Source organism: Haliotis asinina, chromosome 13, assembly GCF_037392515.1.
Source record: "Haliotis asinina isolate JCU_RB_2024 chromosome 13, JCU_Hal_asi_v2, whole genome shotgun sequence".
Taxonomy (NCBI): Eukaryota; Metazoa; Mollusca; class Gastropoda; order Lepetellida; family Haliotidae; genus Haliotis; species Haliotis asinina.
This window is the reverse complement of record NC_090292.1, coordinates 35,591,184-35,612,177: the sequence shown is the minus strand read 5'-3', so window position 1 is coordinate 35,612,177 and position 20,994 is coordinate 35,591,184. Positions and strand designations below refer to the sequence as shown.

The 20,994-nt window shown below is 40.0% G+C and overlaps 1 protein-coding gene across 1 annotated transcript in view; it reads right to left on the bottom strand.

The window, feature by feature from the left end:
- Positions 1–10,380: 10,380 nt before the first annotated feature.
- Positions 10,381–20,994, bottom strand: part of LOC137259717 (uncharacterized) — a 30,233-nt gene continuing 19,619 nt past the window's right edge. The window contains exons 2-3 of the mRNA XM_067797307.1: positions 17,220–18,340; positions 10,381–13,202 (exon numbers count right to left, since the gene is read on the bottom strand). Of these exons, the coding sequence (XP_067653408.1) occupies positions 12,336–13,202; positions 17,220–18,293 (1,941 nt within the window). The 5' untranslated portion in view covers positions 18,294–18,340 and the 3' untranslated portion in view covers positions 10,381–12,335. The remainder of the gene's footprint in view (positions 13,203–17,219; positions 18,341–20,994) is intronic.

Below are 20,994 nucleotides of genomic sequence, written 5' to 3'. Positions count from 1 at the left end.
AACTCATCTCTCCATTTTGAGACTAAATCCAAATTGTTTCCATGGAAAATGGGAAAATGATAAATCACAAAAATCTGCAGATAGCTAAAGGCACCACTTTAAGGTCTGCCTCACATATCTGGCAGGTTTTGCTGAAAGTTTTCGAGTTGTGCTCATCACTCCATTTTGAGTCCAAACAGTTTAAAAGCCTGTAAATAGCAAAGGGCATTACTATGGGGCCTGCCACACATATCTGCCAAGTCTTGCTGACAGATATTAAGAAGTTATTGAGTTGTGCTTCGGAAATAAAACACCTCTCTCTCTTTTGAAGCCTGAAATGTTTCCATGGAGACCGAGAAAATAATAAATCACAAAAATCTGTAAATAGCAAAAGGCAACACTTTAGGGTCTGAAGCCAAAACCACCATTAGACTAAGACCAAAATATTCCATGGAAACCCCCCTCCCCCCCACCCTTAAAAAAGAAAAGAAAAAAGAAAAGGCAACCCCGCAGCTTCGTGCCAGTCAACCTGCTTCAATCGCCTCGGGATGATTGCAAAGGTTTGGGACAGACGGCCATCTAAATCGACATGCCGGCCGAAAACAACAATGTCTTGAAATTCGTCAACTTCAAACATCAAATGTACATTCCTTACGTTGTCTACGCCAACTTCGAAGCCCTTATCAAATGCCAGCAACCTGTACAACTGGGCATGAGTCAGTATCTCCCCACTGGAGCATTCAAATGGGTCTCCTTCCCCAAGACAATCGCCGTCGCGAACAAAGGCTACTTGCTTGACGTGGACTTGGAGTACCCCCCTGAAATACACGACTCACACAACGGCTATCCCCTTGTTCATAAACGATTGATGGTGAACCCGTACTGGATGTCCAATTACCAAATGAACCTTGCTGGGAAATATCGTGATGAACCTGATTAACAATGCAAAATATGTCGTTGGATGGAGACTTACTTACGAATGAACACGGACTTGGGAAAGCTGGCCACCAGCGATTTCGAGAAAAACCTGTACAAGGTCTTGAACAATGGAAAGACGATGGAAAACTTGAGAAAACGCACCAGTGTCAACCTCGTCATATCCTCCGAGGAAGAAAAACTCATCGCCAGTGCCGCGTTCATTTGGAACAAGATATTCAACGACTAAACACAAAACCCAACATCATATTGAACCAGCCTGTATATGTGGGAGTGAGTGTTCTCGACTTGTCCCAATACTTGATGTACAATTTCTACTGCAACAAGCTCAAGAGGCAGTACGGCGACAGGTGTGAAGTGATGTATACAAGGGTACAGACTCCCTGCTCACGGAAATTTGCGCCGAAGACGTGTACGAGGTCAAAAAGAAACGCATGCGCCTGTATGACAATTGTCAATTCTGGTTGTCAGTGGGTGAATACTGTGACTGGAGACTTGCTCATGATTAAGATGAACATTACGTTGATGAAGACGAAGGCTTAGTTTGTTTTGAACATCACATGACATGACAAAAATGTATACATGTATGAGGTGAGGGGAGTTCCAGCTCAACCCCAGAGCTTTTCCTGCGAGCGGCATAATCCTGCCAGACAGTCAGGATATAACTATATAACTATATAACTATATATATACAGTTTTTATATGCAACAATGGACAGGCAAAGATTCAACAGTGTACAGATAGAGGAACAATAGCACTTCCTTCTACAGTTGATGTGATGACAGATACCGCTAATGGGGATGACCAATAAAGGCCATATATATAATATACAGTAATTAATGGAAGGGACAAAGAGGAACAGGGTATCTGACAACACAATGTACCAGAGAAAGAGACCAGTCAGAGTAATAACACTCATCTCACAGACATACTATTGAAAAAGGTATAAATTATGACCACACAATTTCACAGATGTTCTAGTTAAAATCCTAGTCTCAGAACTCCACTGTCAGACAAACCATTCACTAAGACAAGGGTTATGTCTAGACAGTGGAGTTTGGCCTGTACCAACAGTCAAGAAAACATATGTGGGGGAGGCAACTCTACCTCGGTGCTTGCTGCTAAAATACTATGACCGTGGAACGAAATGTGACCCATAATAACTATCACTTCATCAACAATAATACAAATTACAGGACACAGACTCTCGTAGCACATTGTGTTAACATATAGTCTCCAGGTTCAATATGTATCGCTTTTGTCTTTTAGGTGGACTTGGATCCTCCACCTTTCATGCTTTCTTTTCTTCAAGTAGAACATTCTTGGAATTCTTTTTCTTTTGTACCCATCTCTTGCAAAGCATCTATACGTTCTGGATTTACTGCGCATACAACATGAATTGAATTCCAGAATATAGTGGATCCACTTCTTTGGAAAGCTCTAAAGTGTCATATATCATTCTATCTTTAGACCACTAATTATACAAAATGCCTCTTGGCCTGTATGTATCGCATGCCGGGACCACTTTTGTGCATGCTGGTCTACTGTTTGTCTCTGTGTATGTTGGAACTACTTTTATGTTGGACTACTTCTGACTTCATGCATGTTAGACTACCTTCTGTGTTGGACTACTTTTCCGTGTGCTCGACTATTTGCCTTCGTGTATGTTGCGCTACTTTTTGTTTTTGTGTATGCTGGGATGTTTTCTCTGTGTTGGACTACATGTTGCCTTCGTGCATTTAGCCTTGCTGCCATCTTTGACGATATTCATGCTGGTTTTTTTTATGCTATGACTGCCGTTTTGTATGTTCGGCGACCGTTCTCAGGCGCTGTTGTAGTTGATACACGAGTTTTGTTTCCATTTTAAATGATTAGTTTTCCACTACAGAGCGTTAGTTTCGGTTTTAGAAGATATTGTTGCAGTTTGGGAAGTTTTCCTATTTTGGTGATTTTTGTTCTGTTTTGGAATATATGAGTTCAGTTTGGAATATATGAGTTTCAGATTTGTTCACCTTTTGTATGGTAGGCTGGTCTTTACTTGCAATGAAATATTTGAAATGAAAAATATTCTTCCATCAAACGTCCTTCCTTTGTGCCTGCAGCAGCATTCACTACATGTCATCCTTGACAATGTTATGTTTCAGTTCATCTGCACTGTGTAAATTGGTGCAAGATAGTTGCACAACTTGTGTAAAATGTACCTGTAAATGAGTGTGTGAATGGAGTTTTACATCACTTTTTGTATGTGCTAGCAATACCCCAGCAGGGGACAAGCTTCACACATTGTACCCCGTGTGGGGAACTGAGCCCTGGTTACGAGCAGACACTTTGACCTCAAAATTAATCCACCACTCATGAAATGTACCACAGAATTAGTGAGTGCTCCAAAGCCTCATTAGCTTCCATTTTATCCAACAAGAACAACAACATAAGAACACACAGAAAAAGTTTTGTAAAGCTTTTAATGCGGAAGCTCATGGTATGCTCCACTAACATTGAAAAAATGCTGTAGACAAATACATAAATTGCTAAAATATCTAAAGTATAATGTATAACAAAATGTGTATAACTAGGCGACCTGCCCACCTGTAAGCTTGGGCTTCACGAACAAACTAAATACTCAACTAACAAAGCCACCGATCTCACCTAGCTTGATATGCTTTGTACAAAAACAAATAGATAACAATACATAATACCATGGACCCTAATACAGCCAGTAAGGCTTAGAAAACAACAACTGAATAACTAAGTACTGGATGTGGAACACATGTAGGCACCCACCTCACCATCTCTATACACCCTCAACAGGCACTGAACACTTGGGCTCAACTGCCATCAATATCAATTCCAAAACAAGATCAAATAGTTTCACAAGACTGTCAAATTGACAGCTTAGCCCAGACCAGTTTTATTCATTGTTTCACAGAAATGCTGGTCATGTATTTTCAAGAATAAGAAAAAGTAGAATAAATTAATTTCCATGATCAAAAACTAAAATCCTCATGTTTTCTATTGGCTCAAAATGCAATTACTTCATGAAAATTAGTATTATATTGCTTTTTGCTCCATATACCTTTCATAAATTATCAAAAGTAAAATACTTTTAGTATATAAGAGGAACATAACTCATATTTTCTTTCCCTCCTGCCTTTAGGTTTTCTGAAAACAAACATCCTTAAAACAAACTACAATAATTGGTTCCGGCCTTACGCTTTTTCAAAAATCATAATTATAATTATCGTCATGAAATGCTTTTGATTTGATGACGTTGAGGTTGAGTGGTGTTGGTATGATGACTGGGAGTCTCCAAGTGAGTCAGTGCCTGCTGTTGATAGTATCCAGGCGCCGGGTGGCTTGTGGTGGAGACAGGGTGGCATGTTGGGACAGTCAGAAGCCTGCTTACATTCAGAAGCAGATTGAATCAGGCAACATTTCATTAAAAATGACTATCATAATCAGTTTCAGTAACGGAAAAAATGTTGCATTTTTTTTCAGTGTTAAGCTGGGTAAAGCATGATACTAAATGTTTGAATGTTTACTATCTGTGCTGACATCACTGCCAGTCCAACATGCCACGGTCTCATGGGAATACTTGCAAGACAATACTATCAGTCACCAATGTGCACTAAAACAGTCGTATGTGGAACATATTTCAATTTTGACAATAGCTCGTGCACAATTATTATCACTGAAATATTACATTTGGACAAAACATGATTTTGATTCAGATCTATAAAGAAGACAACAATATCGGTAGCACTGGAAGGCGTAACTAGGGTTGAACCCTTAACATGTGTGGGCAAAATGCCAGGAGACAACAGTGGTGTGCAATTGTTGCACTCAAAGCCTGTCAAAATATAGGTTGCATCTGTAACAAGAACTTGTCTACTCACAAGCTGCAGGGTTAGACCCTTAAACATAAGGACTACCACTGAAAATAAATGTCTGAGACAGACTGACTGGTTTGTCTTCCACCACACCCTGGACTGTATACACCAGTAGCAGCAGTCCTGGGCAATACTTTCACAGTTTGGGGAAAGACTGTTCTCCAGTCCAACAGTCCCAGAGCAGAACAAAATACCTACAACCTCTACATATAAGTGGCATGTAGACTAGGTCTGCATGCAAACAAGTCATTGAAACTAACACGTGTACAAAAGTAGAATTTCTCAACTAAAGGCACAACTTTAATACAAAATTCACAAATATGATATAGACCTATGAAGCCCTATATAAAGACCCTCCCCTACTATGATATATATTGTAGAATAATAAATGGCATGATAATGTAGCACCAACATATTGTAATACACAGATGAACAGTTTGCAAAATGCATCAAGACAAAAGCAGCAATACGAACATGTAAAAGTTGAATGCAGAACAAAACATGAGAACAACCTCTGATCCCCAAAAACCAAGCCAACCTATTCCCCCTAAAGCAACATCAGAAGATTTCAAACCAATTGCTCATTCCCAAAACTACCCTTCAAAACTATCAATAACCCAGTATTGCCTCCATGTTTGGGCTGAACATGGGAGGGTCAGAGAACTGATCTCATGTACTGAAATCAGAAAGGAAGAAGTTGGATGTGATGTCAGTAAATTGACATGCGCTGACCATCAACAAGACAGCTATTGTTTTTGATTCTTCTTACCTTTTAACCATCACATCCTTGTGAATAAATCAGTTTGCTTTCTTCTTGCTTGGGAGAAGTGGTATCATTAAGATAACACTGGCAATAAATTTCAGGATAGATCTTCAATTGCTACTGTAGAAAGTTAATGAAAAATTCAAAGGCAATAAGTACCTGCTTAACAATATGGAAGATGAAATTATGTCCCGTAGGTCTCCTACCATCAATGTAACCTGTACACATGGTATATGACAAACATCCATCCATACCTTCCTTTCATTACCTTCAGTTACGACATCTTTTGTTGGCCCAATCTCATATGTCCCCTTAACTCCCCCATCTACTACCTGCAAGTAAACACTTAATGCAGAGGTCTACTTCCAGACTAACAGTCCATGACTGCCACTTCTGTCCCAGTCATGCTCAATCAACAGTTATCTGCAAAAATTGTTGCAGATCAAGAGTGACCTGCAAAAATTGTTGCAGATCAAGAGTGACCTGCACAAAAACTGCAAGACAAAGAGCACGTCATATCAGTAGTAACAATATGCTGTAAATAAATGTCAGTGGTCTTCTACACTTTCAGGAAAGCCAAGCATGGATTTGTTTGAAAATCCAGCACAAACACTGGCGACTGCTCCCTATCATCTTATCCCCGATCCTGTGTCACAATAAAACATGGAATGGCCTTGTGCTTGCATAGTAAGAGAGTACATCTCAGCCTCCTTATGTGATTCATTTAAACAAAACTGTCACACATTTTATAGGCAAACTTCCATTTGAAAGTGGTGAAACATAGTCAACAGTTCTACGGAGTTAGGAATAATTACAAATCTGTATTTGTTCGTTGCTACAAAACGGCATGCAGTGTGTTAAAGAAACGTTTTTACATACGCAGACATGTCTCCTCGATGACACCCAAATATTTGTTTCAAATCTGAGGCACCTTCTTGTAACTATTTTCATGACTTCAAATGTGACCCAAAATCATGAGTTTCAATCATGCGATACAATGTTTATAATCAGCTGTCAATCAAGAAAATAAATTTGGTCCAACTACAACACAAAAATCTGCAGCATCTGGAACTTATTTTTCTCCTCAAAAGCATATATAGTCTGCAATTTCTTGTTGAATTTGTACTCTTCAAACTGATGTTGGCATTAACATTTATATGCTTCTGTACCATCTCCAACGACTGAAATAATTTATACAATGATATATACATTTTACCCCATTTTAAATCTGCTTTTTAATTTCATTGAAAAAATGCAACCATTTTGTATTTCTGATGACAAGTCTTATGAGCAGTCTAAAATTGGAACAGTTAAATATGTAAATATCTAAAAGAAAACTGTGTTTGAATGTAGTATCTGAAGTCCATCAAACATCACTGACCCTTCATCAAGATTTATATACGCTTAGGCTTATGATGCGACTGTAACATACCAAATTAGTCAAAGAGGAAAGCATGCTAATACAGTCCGCAAAATCCATATTATCTGAATGGTATATTCTTGAACATGGAATTTTTTCACTGACCAACAATGTTCAAAACAGACTAACATACTGAACAGATATCCTTATAATGTGGAATGTACGAACTTAGTCGGTTTGGATGCAATAAATTGGTAACAAAGTCTGTTTCTTTACTGAGAACTATTTAAGACATACATCTTCAGTCTATGAAACATATTGACTGTCAGCTCCTTGTGTTTTACTTACCCTGGAGAAGTATGCTTCATGACTGCATGTAGTACACAGGAACACAAATATGCTTGAAGCTGAAACACCGACATGCCTGCATGGACAACACTGTGGTGGAAGCTAACTTCATCCGGACTCTATTCACTGGTTGGTTGATGGTGTAGTGGTGCAGGCACCCCACCACCAGGAGGAAGGGAGGTAGGACAACACTACAGTGAGGGGACTTGGGAGGGGGAAGAGGGTGTGTGTGTGTCGGTGTCAAGCAGCTTTTTACTTGTCAATAAGCATACTGCCTTGGGAAAGTTGTGTACATATCTGGGAAAGAATATCTTTGGTAAATGTGTATAATGTGTACCAGTACACTAAGTAAAGCTGTTTTCCCACCTCTTCATCTGCTTTATGACTGGGTTAATGAACAAGGGATGTCAGTAGTTTGGGGATGCAGGTTACATGCTGCTGGGAATGATACAGTGGCCAGTGTGGTGTGCTGGAGCATCTGGTCAGTCAGTGGACAGGATGTGCATGTCAGTGTAGACAGCAGCGCTGCCTGGTCACAAGATGTGTGGAGGAACGTGTAGTGAAGTTACAATCATAGTGAAGTGGATGATTTACAGATGCTGACAAGACTTATGGGATTAAAGCAAAAGGCTGTTCTAAGCTTTAAGAGAAGGATAAAGTGTTGTCCAGTGAGTTGGCATGGAGCAAAAGGTGGTAATGTTGAGATGGATTGTCCAGGTGTGAAGGGGAAGGTGTGGAGTAAGGTGTGGTTTCTAAAATGTCAGCATGATACTGTTCAAAGGGTTCACGAGGAGGACATACGAATCAATTTCCATGACCAACAGGATGTACCAAGACGTCTTACATGCATTGTACTAACTGGTTAGTTGTCTTATGGGATGGGCTTCAGTAAAGTGTTGTACATTAAGAGGTGGTGTGCTGTAATCTGTGCTTCCTTATAGCTTGAGGTTGTGTCTTGTGGGCTGGTGTGCCTTGACATGTAGCTTGTTATGGAACTGTGTCTACAATATGTACTTGCATAAAGTTTGGAGACTGCCTGCCTGGCATGTATACAGGGTTGGACAGAGCATGTAAGCACTGGGCACATAGGGTGAAGAAGTTTGCAACAGCCGATGGGGAACAGTGTTCAAGCTTCAAGTAGGTGGAGAGCTGAAAGCTGCATAGGTCATGGGGAAGGATGACAGCACAGACGGCTACAGTTACACAAGACAACACATCTAGCTAGCAGTAGCAGTCGTTACACTAACCAACATGTGGCACTACTACTAGGTAGTCAGCTAATTGGTGTAACCATTCACTTAAAATAGACAAAAACTGGAAATATATATATAATATATATATGTCATGATACACAAATAATATAACTATGAGACAAATGTAATTGTTGATCCAGCACCACAGATAAAATAGAGAAAAAGTAGGCATTGTTAGTATTGCTGTAGCTTGAAGCTTCATCTGCATGGCTTGGAGAAGATGACAGGAGTCATGTAAAGGCAATATACAAGACTGGCCATATAATATATTGCTTTCAATAAAAAACATGATGGACTTAGCTGGTTGCATGATGATCTTTAAATCACAATTAGAGGCCGGCATACTGTTCAGAGTCATCATCCAGGATATAGCGAAGCGGCCACATGGATCACCTTACCTGGCATCAACGGAAGTGGACGGACAGAGACACAAGGCCACATAATGACCTTTCATTAAACACAGATGGAATAGGGGCTCTAAGTTGGTTTTAACCTTCAAATTACTTTGGAAACCCTCCAACTGAAAATATTGTATTTCATATTTATCCAAAGAGACATAAAAGATGTACAAAAAATATTAAAAAACAGTTTGTATATGATGATAAAAGTCTTCACAAGCACAGATATTTTCAGTCAGTTCGATCTATATGCTCCATAGCATTAAGGTAAACATTTAAGAGGATGTTCACCATTGCTACAGATATGTGGAAATTACCAACCAGATACAATTTAATGTGGCACGAGTACTGAATGTACATGACACGTGTGAGTGGCAACCACTCTTGAAGCTAAGTCTAGGAGTAGTCGTGTATAAACTGCCAGTACTCAGTAAGGGATGAGATGGTGGCCCTTCTGCTGTGGTTTATAGTGACACACACTGCTGGATGGTGACTCTGACCAGTGAGCCCTGCTCACACAACAACTTCAGTGTATATTGCTAGAACACCACTACACATAATTGCTTTAAGCATGTGTACACTAATATGTGTAAGGTGTGTAGCTGGCCTGTGTTTGCTGCTTGGCAGAGAGAACACTGGGAAAGTAGTAAGAGGAGGAAGAGGAGGAGGAGGCCTCCTACTGCTGGTGCTGTTGCTGTTGCTGGGGTCATCCTTCACGTCACACATTCACATTTACTTACCAACACTGCTAAGTCCAATACAGAATCAGACACTGTGACACGGATAGGTCCGACATGTGCCACACACTGGAGTCTGGTTCTAGCCAAGCACTCAACTACATGCTGGTCCGTATCATTCAGCCTGCAGCATCGACAACATCAGCAGCAGCAGCAGCCGGGGCCTCACAATCACATTCAAGAATTTTGATTCTGGACAATCAGAGTAATCACGTATATCTATTGCATGATAATATAATCAAAAGCAGGCAGATTACAAAAAATACCTACATGTACATGGTATCTGCTAAATACATCCATAAAATATATAATATATTCTTGACACACAATGCCCAAATAAATGGGGCAATAACATAAATTGTTACTAAACCCATAATATCATATAGGAAAATTAAATGTAACTTTGATTATATATAAAACTTCACCTTTGAGGTGACTGACTGACGAAAGAATGATAAACAATATTGATCACTGCCCAATTGTAAAGTGTCAGATCTATTGGTCGGCACTCGGCCCTCACACTGGCAAGCATGCATATCTATACATGTACAATGTATATGAAAATATCAAACTATCACTCAGTCTTCTGACTTGGTCCAAACACTTTGACTTTCAAGAACATAACTGTATTAAATGTAAGTAGGTAACTAGTCCTCTTTTTACTGACACGGACAACTGGAATTTGTGCGAGGAAATAGTAAGTACACTCAGTATAAAGCTTTTCTTTTGATCTTTGGCATATAACAATTTTTGACATTTGAATCGGTTGCAATGTGTAATGGCAGCCCCACTACATGACGTGTTGGGTGTGTGGTCCCACACCTAATCTATGGTCACTATATACATAAGTATGGTGCTGAAGGCAGCTCCCCCTGGCAGTAGGTGCCCCTGCATCAGCCCCCAGGGAAGAGCTGGCCTCACTAGCTATACATGAATACACCCACAACACAATCACATCAAGGTCTAAGTAGTCAACACTTTCATCAAACTCAAGAGGCTGATAAAGAATATTGAAGAAAACTATTTCCTGGCAAATGTACCACTGACGGTAATATATATAAGTGTACAATATTGTACATACAGCCAGCAGCCTTAGGAGTAATATCATAGAGGCCAGAACACAAACAGTGACAGTACAGTGTCTGTATAAACATCTTACAGCATTTGTAGCCTGTCTATAATGATGGCAGCGGCAGCAGAATCTAGCATCCTCCATGGTGGGAATTCCCAGAGTATGTATCATCCCACCAGGGACTTCTTGAAGGTGTTCATGAACTGATTTATCTCGCCTATGTTGTCAACTGCAGTGCACAAATGCCCTTGGTCCACGGACAAACTGAACAACATCATGATGATTTTCTTTCAAACAGGCACAAAAAACTTGGTACTGTGAAAGTAACTCCAAAAGAGCATGATTCTACAGGTTCTCCTATATACAGTTTCTATCTGATACTCAGATATCTGCCAACAAATCAAATACAGTAAGAACTTCTAACACAGAGTAGAACCCAATGACACCAAACATCTACTTTCCTACTGTCAATTCTGAAGGCAAAAATAACATTTTTTGAAAAACTTGAACAAGAGTGACATTGATGACATTGCCAATGTTGGTGTGTGACTAGAAGGAACAATGAGTACATTCTGGGTGACGGCAACATGGTGTTGTACTGGCAGACTGACACAGCTGAGGAGCCAGGCAGGCTGGCTTTACAAGGTACGCCTATATCCAAAACCTTCACATTGCACATGAACATGCAGTAGAAAAAGGAAGTATGTCACAATGAATTATCTTCACCCAGTATCCTTGCTGTGTGCCAGTACATCTGAGACTGAGGTTTCATTTTCAAAATTTGTTAGATTTTTTTTTCTTAACAGACATCCTGAAGAGGACACAGGACCTCTTCAAAAAATGTGAAAATGCTTGATACAGAAGACAGACAAGGGTGATGTCACATAAAAACCTGTCAAGGAGGAGACAGGAGATGAGGTGCAGATATTTCAATGAGTATTATGAAACATTATGAATGCAGCTTTATATATAATGCTCTCATTTATGCAAAAATTTATCAAATGTTGAAATTACAACCAAACGCACTTAACCTTTTTATGTGTAACCTGGAAACAAACAATAAATATTTCATGCTTGGTCCTGTTTCTACATGAATATATGTAAATAGTTATCTACACTGACGTGCTTGTAAAACACAATACCCTGCACATTGAAATTACAGTAGTATTCACAGATTTCCAATAAAAATACATTTCTTGTTCAAGATTTGGAGAATCATACTTGGTGAATACAAACAATAAATGTTTACACAAATGTAACATGAAAACATGATAAAAGCACTTCAAAATTGTATAAATAAAGCTTTCATGGCCAATGGAATAATAATATTGTTTTGGCTATGGCATCTTTTAGAGTCTGTCGAACAGACAATGATACAATTTGTCTATCAGTACAAAAAGTGATAATCATTTTCATGAATAAATGATTTATCAAGAATTGTTTATGAAACCTGTGGTCCAAGTTAAGAATAAAAAAACCTAAATCTATCAAATCATTAGATGAACATAAGCAAGGTGATATGTGGTGCACCACCTTACAGTTTGAAATAAACTAGCAGTCAAAAATATTTGAAATGTTTCTCATGTTACTGTGATGCAGTGTTTACTTGATGTGACTTGTCAGGTGGCAGTTGAAGTCGATGCGGTCTTTACAGGAGAGTTTGCAGATGACACACTTGAAGGGGTCCGAGTCATGAGAGTGGAAGCCATTGTGGAGAAGGTAGAGGGTGCAGTCATCGAAAATGATGTGGCAGTGTTCACACTTGTAGACCTTACCTTTCCACAGGAGATAAGACACCAGTGCCACGTCCTCGGCGTCGTTTGGCTCTGCAGGCAGCTTCATCCCATTGGTGTGTATGTTGGTGGGAAGGCAGGAAGTCGACTGAGGCATCTCTTGCTCACTGCTGGCACTGCTGCTGTAACGCCGCATGGGGTGACGCTGCTTACGTCCGCTTGAGGAGGATGGCATCATTCGAGTGTTGAGATTCTGCCTCTCGATGGCCAATGGCTGGGCATCATCAGTTCCTCCGTTTTCCACGCCATCAGGAGTCTGGGAGCCGCTGTCACTGGACTCACTCAGTCCACCTGCATTCTGGGATGTGTCAGCATCTTGATCAGTCTTGCTGTTGGCATCTCCTTGGGCATCTAGAGCAGAAATCGGGGGCGAGTTGTGGGACTCTGTGCTGTATTTGCGAGTCTGGCCATGGCTGGTGGTGCTCACCACCTCATTATTTTCTGTGGTGCCAGTAGGTGTTGACACGGGTGACGTCTGCTCAGGAAGCTTTAGCTGTGTTGCCAAGCTCATACTGGGGAAGTACTGGGGTCGTAGAAGACCCATCTCAGGCTGGTCAGGGAGGCATGTGATAGGTGACGACGTGTACATGCTGAGAGGAGCAGACAAGCTGGGGGAAAATGATGTTCCTACTGGCGATCGAAATGGCATGATTGAGGAGAAGGGAGGCAGTTGACCCTGGAAGAAATATATGTAATGCATCAAACACTATCAGCATCAAATCTTCCAACACTAACAGTTCAGATACCTGTTTAACCAGGCTACTCGAAACATCTGCAGCCCTTCAAAGGTCTTAAGTCCATTCTTAACACATTGGCTATGAGCAAAGTTAAGAATTCTTAGGGCTATGAATGTTTTGAGAATAAGGGACCAGGTTAACAAAATCTTGAGACATAAGTAAACCAAATGTGTGAATTAAGAAATGAAAAATGGGGAGAGTTCCTAAGTGCAGGTGCAGAATAAAGGGACGGGTGGTACGCACAGGATTTTAGTTTGTAAGATGGGATGACCAGTAGAGTGTGTGTGTCTGAGAGCATGTTGTGTACAGATGTAGGAGTTCAGACAAGTAGAGAGTCAAACCATGGAGTGAGTGAGTGAGTGAGTGAGTGAGTGAGTGAGTGAGTGAGTGAGTTTTGTTTCATGCCACTCTCAGCAATATTCCAGCTATATGGCGGCGGTCTGTAAATAATCGAGTCTGGACCAGACAATCCAGTGATCAACAACTCCAGCAGCGATCTGTGCAATTGGGAACCGATGACATGTGCCAACAAAGTCAGCAAGCTTGACCACCCAATCCCGTTAGTCACCTCTTACGACAAGCATAGTCACCTTTTAAGGCAAGCATGGGTTGCTGACGGCCTATTCTACCCTGGGATCTTCATGGGTCGTCAAACCATGGAGGCAGTTGTATATCAGATACAGGAAGCCTATTTTGGCCATAACGGTAGCAAATTAGTTCTTTCAACATGGGTGTAATATGGGAATGTTTGTAGTCTTGTTGATGATATTCACAGGCTGACTCCGTAGCTTCAGATAACATCATTTGTTCAGTAGGAATCATGTATCTTAAGCCAGGATCCAGTTGTACTGAAACATATCCCTGATATATAGAGGCCAGCATCGCCTTGTTTTATGTGAACAGGGCTCCAGATAAGGGCTGCATCGGCATATGTACAGATAAAAAAAGTATGCACGATATGGTAGGACAAAAATCAGAAAAAGTAGCACATGCGCAGCTTATCAATGGTGTAGGGTCTTAGAATCATTTTATGGATGTTTTTATCTGAGAAACTATTGCTTTATTGTTTATTGAACTGTTTACACAAGAGTTGCAATGTTGCAGTGTATATATGAAACAAAACATATTACTTACATGCCATTAAATTCCATTCAATGCTCGAAATGAACTCTTAACTTTTCCCAGTATTGAAACAAGAGTCATCAAAAGATGACATATCCCCCCGACCCCCGCATGTTTGAAAGGACAAATCGTCTGACAGTTACTTGATGTGTTTTTAGACTATGTTTGAATTGTTTCCATGGAATTCATGAAAAATATAAATGCCATATATCTGTAAACAGCAAAAGTCACCATTTCAAGATCTGTATCATATATCTGCCAAGATCTGTTGAAAGATATGAAATGGTTTTCAAGTTGTGCTCCGGAAACGAAGCCCATCCCTCCATTTTGAGACTACGTCCAAAACGTTTCCATGGAAACCGAGAAAATAATAAATCACAGAAATCTGTACATAGCAAAAGGCACCACTTTGGGGTCTGCAACTCATATCTACCAAGTTTTAAAGACAGGTATTAAGAAGTTATTGAGTTCTGCTCCGGCAACGAAATACACCTCGCACTTTTGAGACTATGTCTGAAACGTTTCCATGGAAACGGAGAAAATAATAAATAAAAAAAACCTGTAAATAGCAAAAGGCACCACTTTGGGTTCCGATTCATATATCTACCATGTTTTGCCGAAAAATAGTGAACAGTTTTGAGTTCTGCTCCGGAAACGAAACCCACCCCACCATTAGACTAACACCAAAATGTTCCATGCAAAAACAAAACAATAAAAATGCCCAAACTCTGTAAGTAGCAAAAGGTTGAGATTATTATATCTATCAAGTTTGGTTTACAAATATTGAATGGTTTCTGAGTTTGCTCCAGAAACAAAATGATTACAGATGCGCAGACGAGGCATCGACTATATCCCCCCGGCATGTAATGTGGTGTACATATTCCTCATGTTGAAATAATTTCTGGAGCCCTGTGTGAAGACCAAACATAGCAATATTCCAGCTATATGGTGGCAGTCCATAAATAATCAAGTCTGGACCAGACAATCCAGTGATCAACAGCATGAGCACTGATATGTGACTTCTACAAGCAACTTCCTAGCGTAGACACCTGATTGGATAAAAATACCCTGGAGATTAACGAAGATAAATGAGAGAGCCGCTTTTAGCAATATTCCAGCAATATCACAGACACCAGAAATGGGTTCCACACATTGTACCCATGTGGGGATTCAGTGTGAAGAATGAATGCATTAACCACTAGGCTACCCCACAGCCCCATCAAAGTTGATGCAAAAGCAACATATCTTTGTGTTCATGTGTAGATGTCGTAAGACTATTGAAGTGGGCTACTGCCATGTTGAGAAAAGGTAGACCTTTATCTATGAATTACTCACAAAAGAACCGTCACCGAATAATATTATAATATTCAGTGATTTATGTGACACCATATAACTAAGCAATTGACCCAAAATAAGAACAATTTAATTGTAAGGAAAAATGCATTTATCTAAAGCTTATATTCAAAACAATCAATCATTCTTTTACTCTGTAAATAACTACTGAACATATTCATACCCTATAAGCAAAAATGTAGCATTTATTTTTAAACAGGGTTAGAATTTTAAAATTTTAAATGGGTGACAACAAATTCAGACAACCAGGAGAATCAACTTCCAGAACATTTTCTGTCAAACTGTGGAGCATAACATCCTATGTTGCATCTAGGATTTGTTGTTTTTGAGCCAGTTGACTCACAACCTTTTAATTTCTGTGCCAAAAATCTATATTAGAGAGCACATGCTGATATGTGCATACTATAGTGTACATTAAATAACTTAAAAGGGTCATTATACTGATATTTAACATTTTTTTAAGAGATACTTAATGGTTGTAGTGATCCCAGTGCTTCTGTCAAAATCCAACCAATTAAACTTTATAAGCCATTTATTTCGAAACTTATGAATATATTTCTGTTCAAGTCTTATGAGGGTCCACCTTTATTTCTAGTCAATGCTCTCGGATCACAAAAATTATCATCAGTCAAAGTTTCATTCACTTCTCCATCAGCATCGTGATTCCTGCCATTTTTGCACTCTTGAAAGGCAGAAGTTTTCATGTGGCAAATGGCGGACGATAGCCAGAACAATAAGGCCATATAATGGGGGTGCGGTCAAAGCAAGCCCTCTCATTGGTTGACGCTTGCTATTGTCCGCCATTTGTGTCAAGATCGTTTAGTTGAGGGTCAAAATCGGCTTGCAATCGACTTGTAGAAATAACAATCATGACCTGGTATGTGTTATGACTGGTGATTGATAGATAGCCATATACCCATGTTTATGTTTAGATGAAGTTTTAATCGATTAGATGCGATGGAAGTGTAGCGATCGGCAAAGCAGGTGGGTACACCAAAGTGTCCGGCCTTGTCTAGATATATTGTACTGTGAAGCATTTCAAGTCAGGGGTCATCTCAAACTTTTTATATTTTTGAAAAAAAAAATTTTAATCCTCGCAATGTCACGATGGGCCTGTGGCTCTGGATGCAACACTGAACTTGTAGAAGGAATAGACAGAGAGATGGAACACATTGATGAACAATGCTATTCAATGGGTATTCTCCATAAATGGTATTTAATGGGTATTGTCCATTTTGCGGATTTAATGCTTATTTAATCATCATTTTCCTCACTCGCTAATAAATGGCTACTGTCATTGTTATGTAATGGGTGTTCTCCGTACTTGATATTTACATCAGTTATTTGTTGTGTTCCTTCTTACAGCTGTAGTTAGTAGAAATGAGACAGCCTGTAACATCAGCCTGCAACTTCTAATGCAACAGGCATTTCTAGGTAAAAGAAGTGAAACCATCTTAACATGGGAGTTAGCTCCAGCTTACCTGAAACACTGACTGTGCCTGGAAATGCCCCTCCCCCTCCAGCAGGATAGTGTCTGCATGTGACACAGGAAGACTAGGACCCCTCAGATCTTCTTTCTGGTCATTGGGCTGGTGACCTGGGCTCACAAGCCCGGGTGGAGAGTAGTCCATCAGGGCTTCCGACATCTGGGGGTGGGTTGTCATGTGCTGCTGCAAATCCTGCCATTTTGTGAATGTAGCATAGCAGATGTGGCATCTCTGGATTGTGTCAGTCATGTGCCTCCGCTCATGCATCCTGTAGCTGCCACTCTGAGCAAACGTCCTCCCACAGACCTTGCAGACATAGGGCTTTTCCCCAGTGTGAATCCTTTCATGAGTCCGTAGCGTGCCTATCTGGGTGAAGCTCTTGCCACAGGATATGCAGGTGTACGGTCTCTCACCTGTATGGATTCTCTTGTGAGTGCTCAGGCTGCTTTGACTAGAAAATACCTTCCCACATAGCTTGCAGACAATGGGAGAATTCATCTCAGTCCCATTGCGCATCCTTTGCTGCAAAGAGGAGGTGATCATTGAGCTGGCTGCCCGAATTACAAGGCTCCTTTCACTCTCAGACTTGACCAGTGACTGTGGCTGTGGAACTGGTGGGGTCTTTGGACTGGAAGAATTGCTACCCCCGCCCCCACCTACATTGTTGTTACTATGATTAGAGTGGACTCGCTCATGTTTCTTCCAGTTGCTTGGGTCACTAAATCGCTTACCACAGACAGAACAAGCAAATGGTTTTTCTCCTGTGTGTAATCGTTCATGTGCCTTTATGTAGCCTGCCTGTGAGAAAGTCTTTCCACAGTAGCGACAGGCCAGTTTGTTACTATGCCCATAACGGAGGCTGTTCATCATGGCACTTGATACAAGGTTGGGACTGGAGAACTTGCGGCCAAAGCGGGAGACAGGTGTATGAGACATATCCAAGGCATCTGACTGTTGTTCCTTGTCTGCTGCTGCTCCTCCCTCCCCATTTTCTTCCACACCTGGCTGTGTTGGGGTTCTGCTTCCGTCGGTAGCATACGCCTCAGCCATGATGTCAGCATCGGACATGGTGTGCTGTGTGGGAGCCACATCCACTCTGTCAGGTCACGCCACACCTACAACAGACAGCAAACATTTCACAACACTGGTCAGTTGTCATCTCCACACTCTATCACTTGTATTGCTCGGAAAGCAAATACTCGTTGATATAATGTGTAGCCAATGTAGCAAGGTATCAGTCACTGATATCATACTGATGCTCAAACTACAACAAACTAATCTCACTTATTTATTCAATGATGTAAACGAACAGCATGATTTATGATGGCTTACTTCACATGACACTGATGACATCTCAAACAAACTGGAAACAATTATCCTTTCCATGTGCAAGAAACAAGAGATATCAGAAGATGACATATCCCCCCGGCCTCCACATGTTTGAAAGGACAAATAACCTGAGAGTTACTTATTGTTTTTTTAGACTAAGTTTGAATTGTTTCCATGGAATTCATGAAAATTATAAATGCCATATATCTGTAATCAGCAAAGTCGGAGTTTCAAGATCTGTCTCATATATCTGCCAAGATCTGTTGAAAGATATGAAATGCTTTTCGAATTGTGCTCTGGGAACGAAGCCCACCCCTCTATTTTGAGACAATGTCTGAAACGTTTCCATGGAAACCAAGAAAATAATAAATCACAAAAACCTGTAAATACCAAAAGGCACCACTATAGGTTCAGATTGATATATCTACTAAGTTTTGGAGAAAACCATTGAATGATTTTTTAGTTCTGCTTTTGGAAACAATGTCCATCCCTCCATTTTGAGACTATGTCCGAAACGTTACCATGGAAACTGAGAAAATAATAAATCACAAAAACCTTTACATAGCAAAAGATACCACTTCTGCTTATGACTGATATATCTACCTAGTTTTGCAGAAAAATATTGAACGGCTTTTGAGTTCTGCTCCGGAAACAAAACACCTCACTTTTCAGACTATGTCTGAAACGTTTCCATGGAAACCGAGAAAATAAGAAATCACAAAAACTTGTACATAGCGAAAGGCACCACTTTAGGTTCTGATTCATAAATCTACCAAGTTCTGCAGAAAAATATTGAACAGTTTTTGAGTTCTGATCCGGAAACGAAGCCCACGAACGAACTGTCGACTATATCCCCCGCATTACATGCCAGGCGGATAAAAATATTTACACATTTGTCATCTTTTTCATTTTATAAATTTTGATAATTCCAGGAAATGTTTTCAAAGTTTAAAGTGAAATACTTCTATAATGAATCCTGGCATATCTGGTGTCTGACAAAATGTCTTACAAGCATTTAAGCACCAGCTGCATAATTTAAAAAAAAAGAAGAATTTCTTCAAAAACATCATGATCAATTAGATATACTGAATACACAATGTAAGTTTCATAACGTTAAACACTGAAAGAAACCTATATATATCAAAATGTTGATAAATGTTACACAAGAAAACCCCTTAATCTCTTAAACTTCACAATCACCTTGCTCACTGACATATGACAAGGTGGGATCATTTAGAGATGTCAGAGATTAGGTCACAATGCTTAAGATAATGATACAGATCTCATTTCTAAATTGTTCTTTGGGATACATGTCATCTTGCATTCGGGAAATGTTACATTTGTTTTATTGTGACCAGACCTGGCAACCAAGAGGCAACATTAGGTATTTTCAGAAACATCCAAATCAAATTTCGAAGAGTGTATATTACATTGATAACAATTTGCATGCATAAAATGCAACAATTTCAATATATTCATGATGCATACTCCTGCAGGCATCAAAGTAATTAGACATTATCTCTTGGCATTCAATACACCACTGAAAGGGACATCTCCAACCGCCATTTTTAATAGCTTGATGCCCTTTCTTGCAGCTGTGTGAGGCAAGCAGAAAAGTCCAAGCTGGGAAAAAAATGAGTGAGTGTAGTTTTATGCCGCACTAAGCAATATTCCAGCTATATGGCGACGGTCTGAAAATAATCGAGTCTGGACCAGACAATCCAGTGATCAACAACATGAACAGCAATCTGTGCAATTAGGAACTGATGACATGTGTCAACCAAGTCAGCGAGCCTGACCACCTGATCCCGTAAGTCGCCTCTTACGACAAACATAGTTGCCTTTTATGGCAAGCATGGGTTGCTGAAGGCCTATTCTACCCCGGTACCTTCACGGTTTGGGAAAAAAGAGACCAGGACAACAGGACCTGTGACCATGAAGGAAAATATTGATACAACTGTGAAATCAATCAGTGAGAACATCTTAAGATACTTTGCTGAAGACATCAAAGTCTGTTCCATCTGATGGCATTTGATGGCTTCTGGAGTTCGAAAGGAATCAGACTTTTTAACTAACTGACAAACAGTCAAACTATTAATGGCAACATTTTGCCAACCTTATTATATAGCTATGTGAGAATATCAAGGACAGATCTTTGAAAGCTCACAATGGTGAGTTGATCTAACACAACAACAGATGTATGCACTAGTCTGCTGCTGCTGCCAAGGCTATCATGGTGGAGGACACTTACAAAAAGCTGACAGAAAACTCTGTCAAGGATAATTAGGGTAAGAGTTTTTCTTTTATTCATCACATGTCCTTGACTGAAGATTTCAGATCTTGTCTCAAAGGCATCAGCATGTGGTTACAGGTGTCACAAACGCAGCAAAAGAAGAGAAATAATTTCAGATATTAATATAATTCAGCTGATGACATTTGC